The sequence below is a fragment of the Elaeis guineensis genome, chromosome 15 (assembly GCF_000442705.2).
Source record: "Elaeis guineensis isolate ETL-2024a chromosome 15, EG11, whole genome shotgun sequence".
Classification (NCBI taxonomy): Eukaryota; Viridiplantae; Streptophyta; class Magnoliopsida; order Arecales; family Arecaceae; genus Elaeis; species Elaeis guineensis.
This window is the reverse complement of record NC_026007.2, coordinates 6,962,148-6,975,468: the sequence shown is the minus strand read 5'-3', so window position 1 is coordinate 6,975,468 and position 13,321 is coordinate 6,962,148. Positions and strand designations below refer to the sequence as shown.

General features: G+C 43.4%; 1 protein-coding gene across 1 annotated transcript; it reads left to right on the top strand.

Moving 5' to 3' along the window:
* Nucleotides 1-826: 826 nt before the first annotated feature.
* Nucleotides 827-9,901, top strand: LOC140854095 (uncharacterized). Its single transcript, XM_073249520.1, has 4 exons — nt 827-836; nt 1,515-1,641; nt 7,196-7,538; nt 7,626-9,901. The coding sequence occupies exons 1-4, from the start codon at nt 827-829 to the stop codon at nt 7,983-7,985; spliced, it is 840 nt and encodes a 279-aa protein (XP_073105621.1). The 3' UTR covers nt 7,986-9,901.
* Nucleotides 9,902-13,321: the final 3,420 nt, after the last annotated feature.

The following is a 13,321-nucleotide window of genomic DNA, read 5'->3' as shown; positions in this document are numbered from 1 at the left end:
GGTCAGGTAAGTGTAAGGTTGGTGGGGGTCCTCTGTTATTTTCTTTAGACACCAACTGCATTGATCACGAACGGAACTAATTAATGAACCACCTTCCTTCGGGACGTAATCTCTGAACCATTTTTCTAAACATCAGTTAAACTGACTAACCTAAATCCAGTCCAACTTTTAGGGTTTCTTGTCCTACTGAGCTCAAAGATCCTTAGGGTCAACATCTAATCGATTTTAAATTAGAGATTTAGGTTAATCAATTGCAAGATGATGGTTTATGGGTCAAGAAAGGGTGATGAAATCCTCACTTTATGTTGATTAAGATTTTGCCTTTAAGATTTTTGATGAAAATATGCAATGCAAAAAGAAAAAGTATCCAAATATGTTAAGTAGCTTTTAAGATTTAATTGATTTATTTATATTAGTTAAGTGTTATGTGGTATCTTTGTATTCTTTTTATATTATGTTATCTTTAAGCAAAAAGGAATAAAAGGTAAGTTTTAAATTAGGTTAATTAGGTATGAGAAGATCTAGTAAATCTAATTAAATAGAAAGTAAATAATGCTAAGACTAAAAAGCAAGCAGGTAACCTATAAATAAGACAATAAATCAAATCTACTTTTAAAATAATAAATTATTCTAAACTATGAGAAGTAGTAAATCATTAGGAATAATGGGCAATAATAAATAAGGTAACTACTTAACTATGCAAATAAAATAATCTCATAGTTAAGAATAAAAGGTAACTACGTAATCTAAATAAAAGGTAAAGAATCTAATCTACTTAGGAAGCAGAAAATCATGAATTATATAAAGCAGTAAATTATTCTAAGCTATGGAAAGCAGTAAGTCACTAGACTATAAAAAGCAAAAATTTTTCTATGCATGTATATAAAGTAAATCTACTATATATGAAAAGCAATATGAGGCAAAAATTTTAAAAAATAAATAGAAGGTAATTAAGTAATTAAAGTAAATTAATCAATAATAAAAGATAAATTACTAATTAACAAAGTAAAGTACGAAAAGTAAGAGTGTAAGAGAAGAAAATAATCAATTAGAAATATAAAGCAGTAAAGCATATGAGGTAGTTAAGCAATCTAAAGTAAGAAATAACAATTTAGAAAGTAGTAAAAATTTTTTATTATTTTTAAAGATTTTTTTTGATTTTTTTTTAAACAATTGCACCAAGATCTCCTGCAATGGCACTAAAATTTGATGCGGGTTGTAGCACACTAAAATTAACCCTACTCACTACTATGTAGATAGGGTGAGTCGAGATCATATCCGTAAGAATCTTAGTTGATTGTTTTGAAAATACAAAAGAAAAGAATAATAGATTATAAGAAACTAAGAAAGAAGCATGAAAATTATAATAAAATTACTTTTCATTAATCAAATAAAGAAGCGTACATAAAGAAAAGAAATAAAATTACGATACAAGACAACTAAACCAAGTTGATCTTTTCACTGCATCTGATGGTGATGTGCTTTCTTAAATCCTTTCATCTTTTTCCATGCAGACAGTAGTAAGATGGTTGGAAGGCTTGGTACAGGAACTTCAAGGAAGAAAGGTAGACGGAGTATGGAAATATGGAAAAGAAAGGATAGTGGCACTAGGATTAGGATCTCTTCTAAATTTGTTGGAAGGTGTGGTAGGGTTAGTACCTCCCTTAGACTTATAGAGAAGAAAGGAGAGATGGGGGCAACAGCTCGAAGAGAAATTTAGGGTTGGCTTGATGGGAAGAGAGAAAGAAAAGAGTTTTAATGGAGGAGAGAAGGAGGAGATGATCCCCATAAGGAGACTGATGTCTTGAGAAAGGAGGGTTAGGGATGCTATTTATAGAGTAGGAAGGCTAGGATTTCATGAAAAGAGAGGTGGGAGTGTGAATAAGGACCCTTGAATCTTCATATTGATTCTCCTCTATTGATTTTTAAGTCGTGTTCATGCTAAAATGGGAGCTGGTTGCCTGGTTCACTCAAGTCTGATCCAATTTGAGTCTAATTGGAGTTATATGAACCCAAACTTCCAATTACCTGTAAAATAGACTAGAGAGTATCAAATTTTAATAAAATAATATCAATTATTATAATATTTAGTATCTCTAGCGACTTAAATTAAGTATTCATCACGTTCCACCTTGAGATGCGCATCCCAAGGGAGTAGGTGCTTGGGTGGTGCGTCCCATCCTCGGACATGCATCTTAAGGCAGCAAGCAGGAAGAGAGAGACTCAGTGTCCCCCTTTTTTAGTGTATGACACTTGGCATGTGGGGTTCTCTTCCAGGTGTGGAACACTACTTTAGGCATCCTTCTTCTCCTCCAGGCCTCTTTCAGTTATTTGAAATCTAATTTCAAAAGCTGTCTCTTTTTTTCCTCCTATTCGTTAATCATCTCTCTTTCCTACGGAGCCTGGCATGCATGGAAGTAAAGGGCCTATGCTTTCAGACCTCGCAAGACTTTAGATTCAAGTAAGAAATTCTCAATATTTGATCCCTATTCTGCTGCAACCAAGGTAAATATAAATATTATATTGCTACTAATATAGAAAATTTTTCAGATGCACCCTGGCCATCCAATTGGATTGGACTATTTTTTCTTCAAATAGACCACACACACCTATAATCATTATGGATGGTATTGCTTCACCCACGTCCGAAAAGGATTGGGATGAAACAGACAAGAAACTTGCTCAATTGAATACCAAGAAAATGAATGTACTCTATTGTGCCCCTGATACCAATAAGTTTAACTAAATTTTCAGATGCAATTCAGCAAAGAAAATTTGGGATAAACTTGAGGTAATGCATGAAGGGACAAATCAAGTAAAAGAATCAAAAATCAACATGTTTATGTATCAATATGAATTGTTTAAAATGGATCCTACTGAATCAATCACCAGCATGTTTACATGATTTACTGATATCATTAATGGGCTTAAAAGCCTAGGTAGAGTTTATACTAACAGTGAATTGATGAGAAAGATTCTCAGGTCTTTACCTAGGACGTAAGAAGCAAAAATTATAGCCATTCAAGAGGTGAAAGATTTGAACAAATTGCCACTAGAGGAGCTAATTGGATTCTTGCTGATACACGAGTTGGCAATGGGGCAGTATCATGAAGATGAGAGTTGAAAGAAGAAGACCATTGCCCTAAAGTCTACTGGAATTGAAGAAGATGAAAGTCAGTCCTCCGAAGATGATGATGATGATAATGAGGACATGGCCCTTATAATCAAAAAATTCAAAAAATTTATGAAAAAAAGAAGGTAAAGATTCAAGAGAAGAAACTTGAACAAGAGAGAGCCGAGCAGGAAGAAAAAGAAAGAGAAGGAGCCACCCCTATGCTACAAATGCAAAAAATCAGGACACTTCAAGGTTAACTATCCAACCTTAAAGAAATCATTTAAGAGAACCAAGAAGAATATCATGATAGCAACGTGGAGTGATAGTGAGGAGTCTGGCTCTGATGAGGAGACTCAAAATGAAGCCAACTTCTGTCTTATGGCTTTAGATGATAAGGTATCCTTTAAACTTCTTTTAAAATTTACTTTTGATAAACTTCAAGATACTTTTCATGACTTAATGAAAAAATTTAGAAATATAAACTTGAAAAATAAAAATCTAAAAATAAAAAATAAAATATTAATCAAAGAAGAAGAATAAATATTTCAAAACAACAATAAATTAAAGGAGGAGAATGAAATCTCAAAGAAGGAAGTGGAAAAACTAAAATTTTTAATAGAAAGATTCACATATAGTTTAGATAAGCTATAAATGATATTAAACAATTAAAGGAGAATCTATGATAAGGCTAGTTTAGGATATAAACCAAACAATAAATAAAATTTTTTTAAAAACTTCTTCTCTACATCATCATCCACTTATAACACTTCTCACGTAACATATTTTAGCTGTGGAAAAATAGGACACAAGGCATTTGCATGTAATTCAAGAAAAATCGATGGCAAAACAATGAAGAAAATTTGAATTATAAAGGGAATCATAGTTACTAATTATAAAGGACTTAAGAAAATTTGGGTATCTAAGAAAGCTACTTGATTTTCATGCAAGAATATCTTGCAGTCTGTTGGTACCGAATTCCGTCGATATCGGAGAAGCTGGAGTCGAGGGGATCGCGGCCACTACCGGGACCTGCAAGGAAAGTCTAAATCGGAGTTGGGGATGCTCCGGCAAGACCCTCCGATGCTCAAGTCAGTACTCTGCCTCAACAAAAATGGAGCACTCGAATGAAATTTTAGCAGAGTTTCGAGATAGAGTTTAGAGCTTAGAGAAGAACGTATCTGGGGGGTCTCTTTTATAGACGGGAGAGCGTAACTGATTGACAGCGACGTCCGTAATTGCCTGGTAGTGGGCCGTTCGGGACCACGCAGATTTTGTTACGGAGAGTAGTGGTGTCAATGGGCCGTTCGAAGCCACGTAGAGTTTGTTACAGAGAGTGAAGTGGTGTCCGTTGTCGCGACTTGCCAAAGAGTGGTGGGACCACGTGGAGTTTGTTACAGAGAGTAGAGTGATGTCCATTGTCGCGACTTGCTAGAGAGTTCGGGTCGGACGACTGAAGCTCGATTGGGATGTCTGGTGGAGCGGAATAGCTCTCTGTCTCAGCAATCTGAGAGAAGCTCGAATATTTTCGAAGTTGTTGATGGGCTGTTGTTGAGTGCCTTTGGCGTTGATGTTGCAGACTGAAGTCATCTGCTGTAGAAGTCCGGATGGAAACTTTCTGTTGGAGAAATCTGGCTGGAGTCTGATTGCTAGAGAAGTCCGTCTGGAATTTGTCTGATGTAGAAGCTTGTCTGAAGACTGTCCACTGGTGAGGTTCGGTTACATGAGGAATCCGACAGAAGGTCGACCGATAGCGAAATTCAGAAGGTATTGTGGAAGTTTGTCTGCTGGAGGAGTTCGGAGGGAATTTGTCTGTTGGAGGGGTCTGGTCGGCACTGTTGAAGTCCGGTTGGCACCGTTGAAGGTTGACGGCTGGAGAGGTATGGAAGACACCGGAGACAGTTGGTCACTATAGAAATCCGACTGCTGGAGCTCGTCCGTCATTGAAGTTCATCTGAAATCCATTTGCTGTAGAAGTTCGGACGGAGTCCGATTCTCGCAGAAGTTCGGAAGGAGGCTGCTTACTGTAGAAGCTCAGATGGAGATCGATTGCCGTGGGAGTCCGGATGGAGACCGCTTATTGTAGAAGCTCGGACGAAGATCGATTGCTGTGGAAGCTCGAATGGAGACTTCTTATTGTAGAAGCTCGGATGAAATTTGGAAGGCGGTCGACCACCGTAGAAACTTGGATGGAGTCTAGTTACTGTAGAAAATCGGCTGATAGTGAAGCCCAGAGAGCATTTGGAGCAGTCCGGTAGATGAATGGAGGAGCTCATTATTGGAGAAGTCTGGATGGCACGATAGGAGTTCGTCCATTGGAGGAATCTGGAGGACACTGTGGAAGGTCGACTACTGGAGGAGTTCGGATGGTATTGTGGAAACTTGGACGGTCGGGGGAGTTCAGAAAGACGCCGTACAAGGTCGGAAGCTGGGAGAGTCCTGGGAGGGTCGGCCTCTTATGAATTTCGGCTGGGGTTATTTTATACCCAACATCAGTCCCCCTACTTTCGAGTTTGGATATCGAACGAAGGAAGTACAGTGAAATTTTCTAGCCGAAGTTGCCCCCTTCGATTTTCGTACTCGATTGTTTTCAGATATTTTGGCATTTGGTGCACTGGTGCGGGAGTCTTTTCAAATCGAGGTAATCCGAAAAGATTTTTTTAGAATTCTCGCTGGAACATTGCTCTAAGTACGGTGCAATAATGATTCTGTCAGTTGTCAGCCGCCTGCCACGACGAGTGGGACACGCGGCAATTGCAGATCGGCCAAAAGGGATCTGCAATCATCATTGCGCCGGACCCAGAGGTCTATTTAAGCCCAGCCCCCTCCTTCAGAGGTTTCACTTTGCCTGAGATTTCTCTTCGGTTCCTGCTTCTTCCCGAGAGCTCCGTCTTCCTCCAGTGTCCCCCTTGGTTTTAGGCATTCTTCGAGTCGACCCCGATCACCCTCGCTGCCTTCCTGCACCTCTCAGACTAGTCTAGGTTAGTTCTGGAACCCTTCTTTTTTTTGTTCTTCTTCCATTTTTTTTCCTTTGTATTCCATCCGTTCGGATTTTCCGCGAGTACCTTGTTTCTTATTTTTCTCAATTTTTCGAGATTTTTAGGGGTTTTCACTTGATTCAAAATGTCCTCCAACACTTCCTCCTCTAGCAGTTTTAGGAGTTCGTCCGTTTTAACCCTCCAAAATCTTAGTTCTGTAGATGGATCTCGTCCGATCTTTGTACCAGACACCATTCCCAGCTCTCTGATTCCGGACGAACTCTCACTGATTAGGATTCAGTACGGGGTTCCTTCGGAGTACGAGCTTGAGCTTTCCGGGCCAACTGGTCGGGCTAGCGCCCCTCCCCCTGGCTGTTTCTGCTTATACCAGGAAGCTTTCCGCGTCGGACTTTGACTTCTACTTCCACCTTTTGTTACTGCTCTTTTTCGCTTCTTAAACATTTCTTTAGTTTCTGTAGCGCCGAACTCCTTTAAGTTTCTGATAGGATTTATTTCTCTCTGTCGTTTAGCTGAAGTTCGGCCAACCCTTTCTTTGTTTAAAAATTTTTATACCTTCAAGCATCACCATTCGGCAAAGGACTGATGGTACTTCTCCCTCCAGTTCGGTAGAAAGGGGTTGCTGAAAGGTGCCCCCTCTTCTATCCACAACTGGAAGGAGAGGTACTTCTACGTCTGATGTCCGACCTTGGAGCTGGGGTTGCCCCCCTGGGGTTTCCTGAGGGACTCTGTCCGTCGGGCTTCTAGCTTGGGAAGAGACGACCTTGAAGCCTCCAATAAACTCGAGGCTTATCCAACTCCTCTCCTCTCCGACCTTCTGAAGGAGCAACTCTTATTTAACATCGGCCTAAGCCCTTTCAACCCTGTCGGTATTTTTTCTTTTTTTTTTTTTAGTCATTCGTTGCTTCCTCTTTCTCTTATTCTATTTTTAAACCGTGCCGATCTTCTTTCATTGCAGATATGGATGCAGACGTAGCTCGGATGCTAGCCAAGGGTCTCAAGGCCTACAAGAGGAAAGGCGCCGTGACTTCTGGATCGGCGAAGAAGGTAAGGGTAGGAGAGACGAGCTCGACTGCATCTGACCAAGTGGCCATTGCCGTCGATACCCCCTCCGACGTCGAGCCCGCAGTCCCCGAGCTTCTTCAAGAAGCTCCCCGACCGAGGTTTCCGCTCCAGAGTCTCGTCCTAAGGAAGCACCAAGGGCCGAAAGGAGGAGGAGAAAGAAGACATTGGTCCGCAAGACCCGCAGCAGCAGGGCTGCCGTCGAGGGGGGCGATGGCTCCGAAGAGGATCCGGGGGAGAATCCCTTCAATAATAGGGACTTAATAAAAAGATTGATCGACGGATGCATCCTGTCCGAGGTCGTCCACAGGATCGTCCACGTCAATCCTGAACAGCAGGTCTGGGACTCTCTGGGGTCCTTTCTCGAGGTAGGCCGATTTACTTTTTCCTTCCTTTTGCTTCTTTACTTAGCTTATCCCTTAGCTTTCATATTGACTTCTTGGCCGTTCTTGCAGATTGGACACCAGCTCATCATCAACATCGAGGCGATGAATAATGTCAAGAAGGAAGTAGCCCAGGCGGAGGAAGGTCGTCAGGCTGAAGCTGGCCGTCTCGAGGAGAAGGTCGCCGAAGTCGCGAGTCTCCGAGAGGCGCTGCAGAAGGAGGGACAAACCTCGACAGATCAGAGGGCCGCCTTGAAAGAGGAAAGAAAGAAGGCAGAGGCCGAGGTCTCCGAGCTGAAGGCGCAGATCCCGACCCTAGTCTCGGAGGCAAGGATCCGAGCAGTGGAGGAGTTCAAGATCTTCTCCGAGATGAGGGATCTGAAGGTCCAGTTCGGCCAGGCCGCCTTCATCAAAGGCTTCGAGCTTTGCTAGGAGAAGATGGTCGGGAAGTTTCTCGAACTCGACCTCGACTTTCTGGATGAAGTGTTCGAGGATGAAGCCGGATCTTTCGAGGCCGCCATTGGTCTCCCTCCAGTCGGGACTTCTTCGACTGTCGTGGCTGCCGCGACTGACCTTCCGAGGGTGCCGAGCTCCTCCACTTCTGTCCTAGAGGTCCGAAATCTCTAATTTTGTATTTTTTTCTTTGTTGTGACTTTTTCTCATTCTCTTGTACTTAAGAACTATTTAATCAATGAAATCGGATTCTTCTTTACAGAGAGCTCCTTTTTCTTACTCTACATCTTTTTCTTCTCTTTTTTTATTTTCTTGCACTGATTTGTATTGTGACGCTCTTATTTTCCGACAATAGTACCCTGCCGAAGCTCTTTTCCTACCACAGGAGATTCTTTTGAAGTCGATGATTCGAGATCTCAGAAGAAAAGTTCGTCAGCTAACGAAGAAATCAAAGAAGATGGACGACGAATTTCACAGGCTGAGGAAGAGCCATTCGGAAGCCACTGCGGAGGTTACTCGTCTTCGGGACCTCCACAAAAAGGGCTTCATAGACTACACCCGGAAGAAGGCCGACTTCGTGAAGGAGCTTGAGGAACTCCAGAAACATGCTAGCGACCGATCTTGGACTCAGGCTTCCAAGATCAGCTCCCTCGAGGTTGAGCTGACGGTCGCACGGGAGAAGATCGGCCAAATAGAAGGGAGCTCGTCCTGGCATACAACTCAGGCCGACCATGATCGGGACTGGTCGAAGAAATTCTCCGACCTCCAAAAGCTGTTGCAGGACGTCGAGGTGAACTACAACGCCTACCGAGTCGGCTGGTACGGGCAAGTAGACGACTACCGAAGGAGGCTCAAGACGGCGACCGACGAGGTTGCCCGCCTTCAGAGGCAGTTGTCCGAGAGAGCCCAGGCCGTTTCAGTGTAAGGCTCCGATGAGCTCCGCTCCTTGAGAGGGACCATGGAAGAACTTTCCATGGCCCTTGGGTAGGAGAAGGCCGAACTGCAACAGCTGAAAATTCAGCTGGCCTACGAGCAGCAGGCGGTCAAGGATGTCGAGGCAGAGTCCGAAGTTCTGAGGAAGAGGCTTCGGGAGTCAGAGGACGAAAGTCGGCGGTTCCACCAAATGTATCGGAAGATGCTTTTAAGAAAGAAGGAGTTGGAAGAAGAAGTTGAGAACTTAAAGCAATCCCTAACAATGGCTGAAACCGAGAGTCTGAATTCTGAAGAAGCCGAGCTTCTTTAGAGCTTTTTTACCTTTTGTTCCATGTATTCTTTTCTTTTCTAGTTGTTTCTCTTTTTTTTTTTTTGGCCTTCAAAGGCTTTTGTAATACATTCTTTATTAATGAAATAAAATAGAATTTTCTCATTACCTTGTATGTTCTTATTCTGAGTTGTCGTTTATCGAACTCCTCTTGTCTTTTGTCTTATTCGATGTCGACGTTGTTTGAAGGTTCCTGGTCATCGCCGCGTTGATTCGCCTTTTTGGTCATGACCGAAGGTCTTTTCACGGCCATTCGAATTTGACGTTTTCTCCCGATGTTCGAGCTTGGGGTTCGAACTTTTCGTTACTTTGAGGAAGTTTATTTTCTCCTGCAAGTGTTGGGCTCCCCCTTAGAGACTGAGGATTTTTGACAAGAGTTTTCTTCCTTATTGAGACGAGGTCCCTTGAGTCTTAAATGTAGTTCATTTTTTTCTTATCTCTGGTGTACCTCGTCGCTTTTCTTTTTTCTCTCTCTCTTTCTTTATGTTTGGGTGAGGGTTTTCTCTCTGCTCCTAACGGGGTTGTAGGGGTGTCGAGGAGCCGCTGAGGGGGCCCTTCTCCTCATCCGATCTTAAACGATCAGATCTTCGTTTGTGTCAGGACGAGGTTCTCCTTCTGTTCCCGGTACAATCAATTTTAGCTCATGTTATGACGAGGTTTTCCTCCTATTCCTAACAGGGCTGTGGGGGCACATAAGGGCCGTTGCAAGGGCCTCTTCCCCCATCCGATCTCTAAATAATCGGGCCTTCGACCTTGCTCATGTTAGGACGAGGTTCTCCTCCTGTTCCTAATATGGCTGTGGGGGCACATAAGGGCCGTTGCGAGGGCCTCTTCCCCCATCCGGTCTCTAAATAACTGGGCTTTCGATTTTACTCATGTTAGGACGAGGTTCTCCTCCTGTTTCTAACATGGCTGTGGGGGCGCATAAGGATCGTTGCGAGGGCCTCTCTCTCCATCCGGTCTCTAAATAATCGGACCTTTGATCTTGCTCATGTTAGGACGAGGTTCTCCTCCTGTTCCTAACATGGCTGTGGGGGCGCATAAGGGCCGTTGCGAGGGCCTCTCCCCCCATCCGATCTCTAAATAATCGGACCTTCAACTTTGTTCATGTTAGGACGAGGTTCTCCTCTTGTTTCTAACATGGCTATGAGGGTGCATAAGGGCTGTTACGAGGGCCTCTCCCCCCATCGATCTCTAAATAACCGGGCCTTCGACTTTGCTCATGTTAGGATGAGGTTCTCCTCCTGTTCCTAACATGCTTGATTTCGATTGTCTGAAGGAGCTACTTCCTGTCGTTATAAGCTCATGCCAAAAGAAAAGATATGCGAATATGAAACTTTTATTTAAGGCAAAGTTATCGGTAATACATTCGTAAATTTTTTGAATTCCATGATCGTGGAAGGCATGTTCCTCCGAGCTCTTTTAGATAGTACATTCCGGACTGAACCACCTCCTTAACTTCATACGGGTCTTCCCAGTTTGGGGCAAGTTTCCCCTGATTCTGAGGTTGTGAAACAGTGGCTTGCCGAAGTACTAAGTCCTCCGCTTTGAAGGCCTTGCTCTTGATCTGGGAGTTGTAGTAGCGGGCTACTTTCTGCTTGTAGGCTGCCATCCAAATTTGAGCTGTCTCCCGCTTCTTCTAACAAGTCGAGGTTGGCCTTGAGATCCTGTGAGTTGCGCTGCTCGTCGAATGCCACGACTCGCACCGACAGAAGCTTGAGTTCAATCGGGATAATGGCTTCTATTCCGAAGGCTAAGGCAAAGGGGGTCTCCCCCGTGGGTAGTTTTTGGGTAGTTCGGTATGCCCATAACACATGACAAAGCTCATCTGCCCAAGTTTCCTTTACTTTTTCAAGTCTCGTCTTGATTCCTTGCAACGGAGTCCTGTTAGTCACCTCGGCTTCGCCGTTTGCCTGCGGATGGGCTATTGACGTGAAGTTATGAGAGATGTTTAAGTCCTCACAAAATTCAGCAAATCTTGCTCCAGCAAATTGTCGCCCATTATCAGTAATGAGAGTTTTGGATAAGCCGAACCTACAGACGATTGACTTCCAAACGAAGTCCTGCACTTTAGCTTCTGTGATTTTCGTCAAAAGTTCGGCTTCGACCCACTTGGTGAAGTAGTCAATTGTTATTAGGAGGAACTTTCGCTGCCTGGATGCCATGGAAAAAGGTTCGAGGATATCCATCCCCCATTGTGCAAACGGCCATGAGGCACTCAAGGGTGTAAGTTCGGAGGTGGACTGTCTTTTTATATTTACATATCTCTGACACTGATCGTACTTTCTGACATATTCGATGGAGTCGTGGTACATTATAGGTCAGTAATAACCTTGTCGGAGCAGTTGGTGGGATAAAGATTTGGCCCCCAGGTAACTTCCGCAGACTCCTTCATGTATCTCCCACAAGGCAAAGTCGGCTTCAGAAGGTTGGAGACATTTCAGGAGGGGCAAAGAGTATGACCTCTTGTACAGCTTGCCTTCATAAAGGATATATCGGGAGGCCTGGTTCCTAAGCTTCCGAACTTCTTTTGCATCATGAGGAAGAACCCCATCTTTGAGGTATGCAACCAGTGGGTCAATCCAGCTGGGTTCATGGCTGATCTCCATCACAAGCTGCGGTTCTTCTATACTTGGACACTTCAGAACTTCGAAGAAGACTTCCTTAGGTAGTTCAGCCGGAGCCAGTGTAGCCAACTTGGAGAGAAGGTCGGTCGTGGTATTTTCTGCTCTTGAAATCTGTCTGATGTCAAAGTTGTTAAAGACGGGGATGATCTCTTTTACTTTTTTGAGATACTTGGCCATACTGTCCTCCCGAGCTTCATAGTTTCTACTGACTTGTCCCACCACCAATTGGGAGTCACTGTAGACTTGGAGCCGATCTACTTCTAATTCTTTGGCGATCTTCAGTCCTGCAATCAGAACTTCATATTCTGCTCCGTTATTTATCGCAGGAAATTCGAAGCGTAGCATGTACTCCGCGATAATTCCTTCTGGATTGACCAAGATCATGCCCGCGTCCGCATCTGACATGTTGGAGGAACCATCCATATAGAGGGCCCAAAAACCATCAGGGAGATCTGTTCTTTCCTCACTTTCGGAATGGTGCATTCCACTATGAAGTCTGCTAATATCTGAGCTTTTATCGTCGGTCGAAGTCGATAGTTGATGTCGAATTTCGTGAGCTCGACTGTCTATTTCGCTATCCTTCCGGAAGCATCCGCTCGATGCAGAACCGTCTTAATCGGCTGGTCGGTGAGTAGTGTTATGGTGTGCCCTTGAAAGTAAGGTCAAAGCCTTCAAGCTGCAATCAACAAGGCGTAAGTTAGTTTCTCTAACTTAGTATATCTGATTTCGGCGTCTCTCAATACTCGACTTATGTAGTAGATCGGTCGTTGAATTTTTGCTTCTTCCTTAACCAGAACTGCTGCGAGAGCCACAAGGGAGACCGCCAGGTACAAGAATAACTCCTCTCCAGATTCGGGCTTTGTCAATAGCGGAGGTGAGCCGAGGTAGTTCTTCAATTCTTCGAATGTTTGCTGACATTCAGTGGTCCAACAGAAGTTCTTCGGCTACTTGAGAGTCTGAAAGAAAGGCAGGCACCGTTCGGTCGACTTTGAGACGAAGCGATTCAGAGCTGCTACTCTCCCAGTAAGGCGTCGAACTTCCTTTATTGACTTCGGGACGGTCATTTTCTGGATGGCACGAATCTTTTTTGGATTTGCTTCGATCCCGTGCCCCGATACCATAAAGCCCAAGAATTTTTCTGAGGTTACTCCAAAAGCGTACTTGATTGGGTTCAGCTTCATCTTATATTTTCGGAGCGTGCTGAAGGTCTCCTTAAGGTCGGTGATGTGGTTCATTGTGGATTTGCTTTTTACGAGCATGTCGTCCATGTAGACCTCCATGTTACGATCGATCTGCTCTTTGAAGATCTTATTCACCAGCCATTGATAGGTCGTCTCTGCATTTTTGAGGTCAAAAGGCATGATCCTGTAACAATAAAGACTACGATTAGTAATAAAAGCAGTTTTTTCTTCATCCTCTAGTGCCAT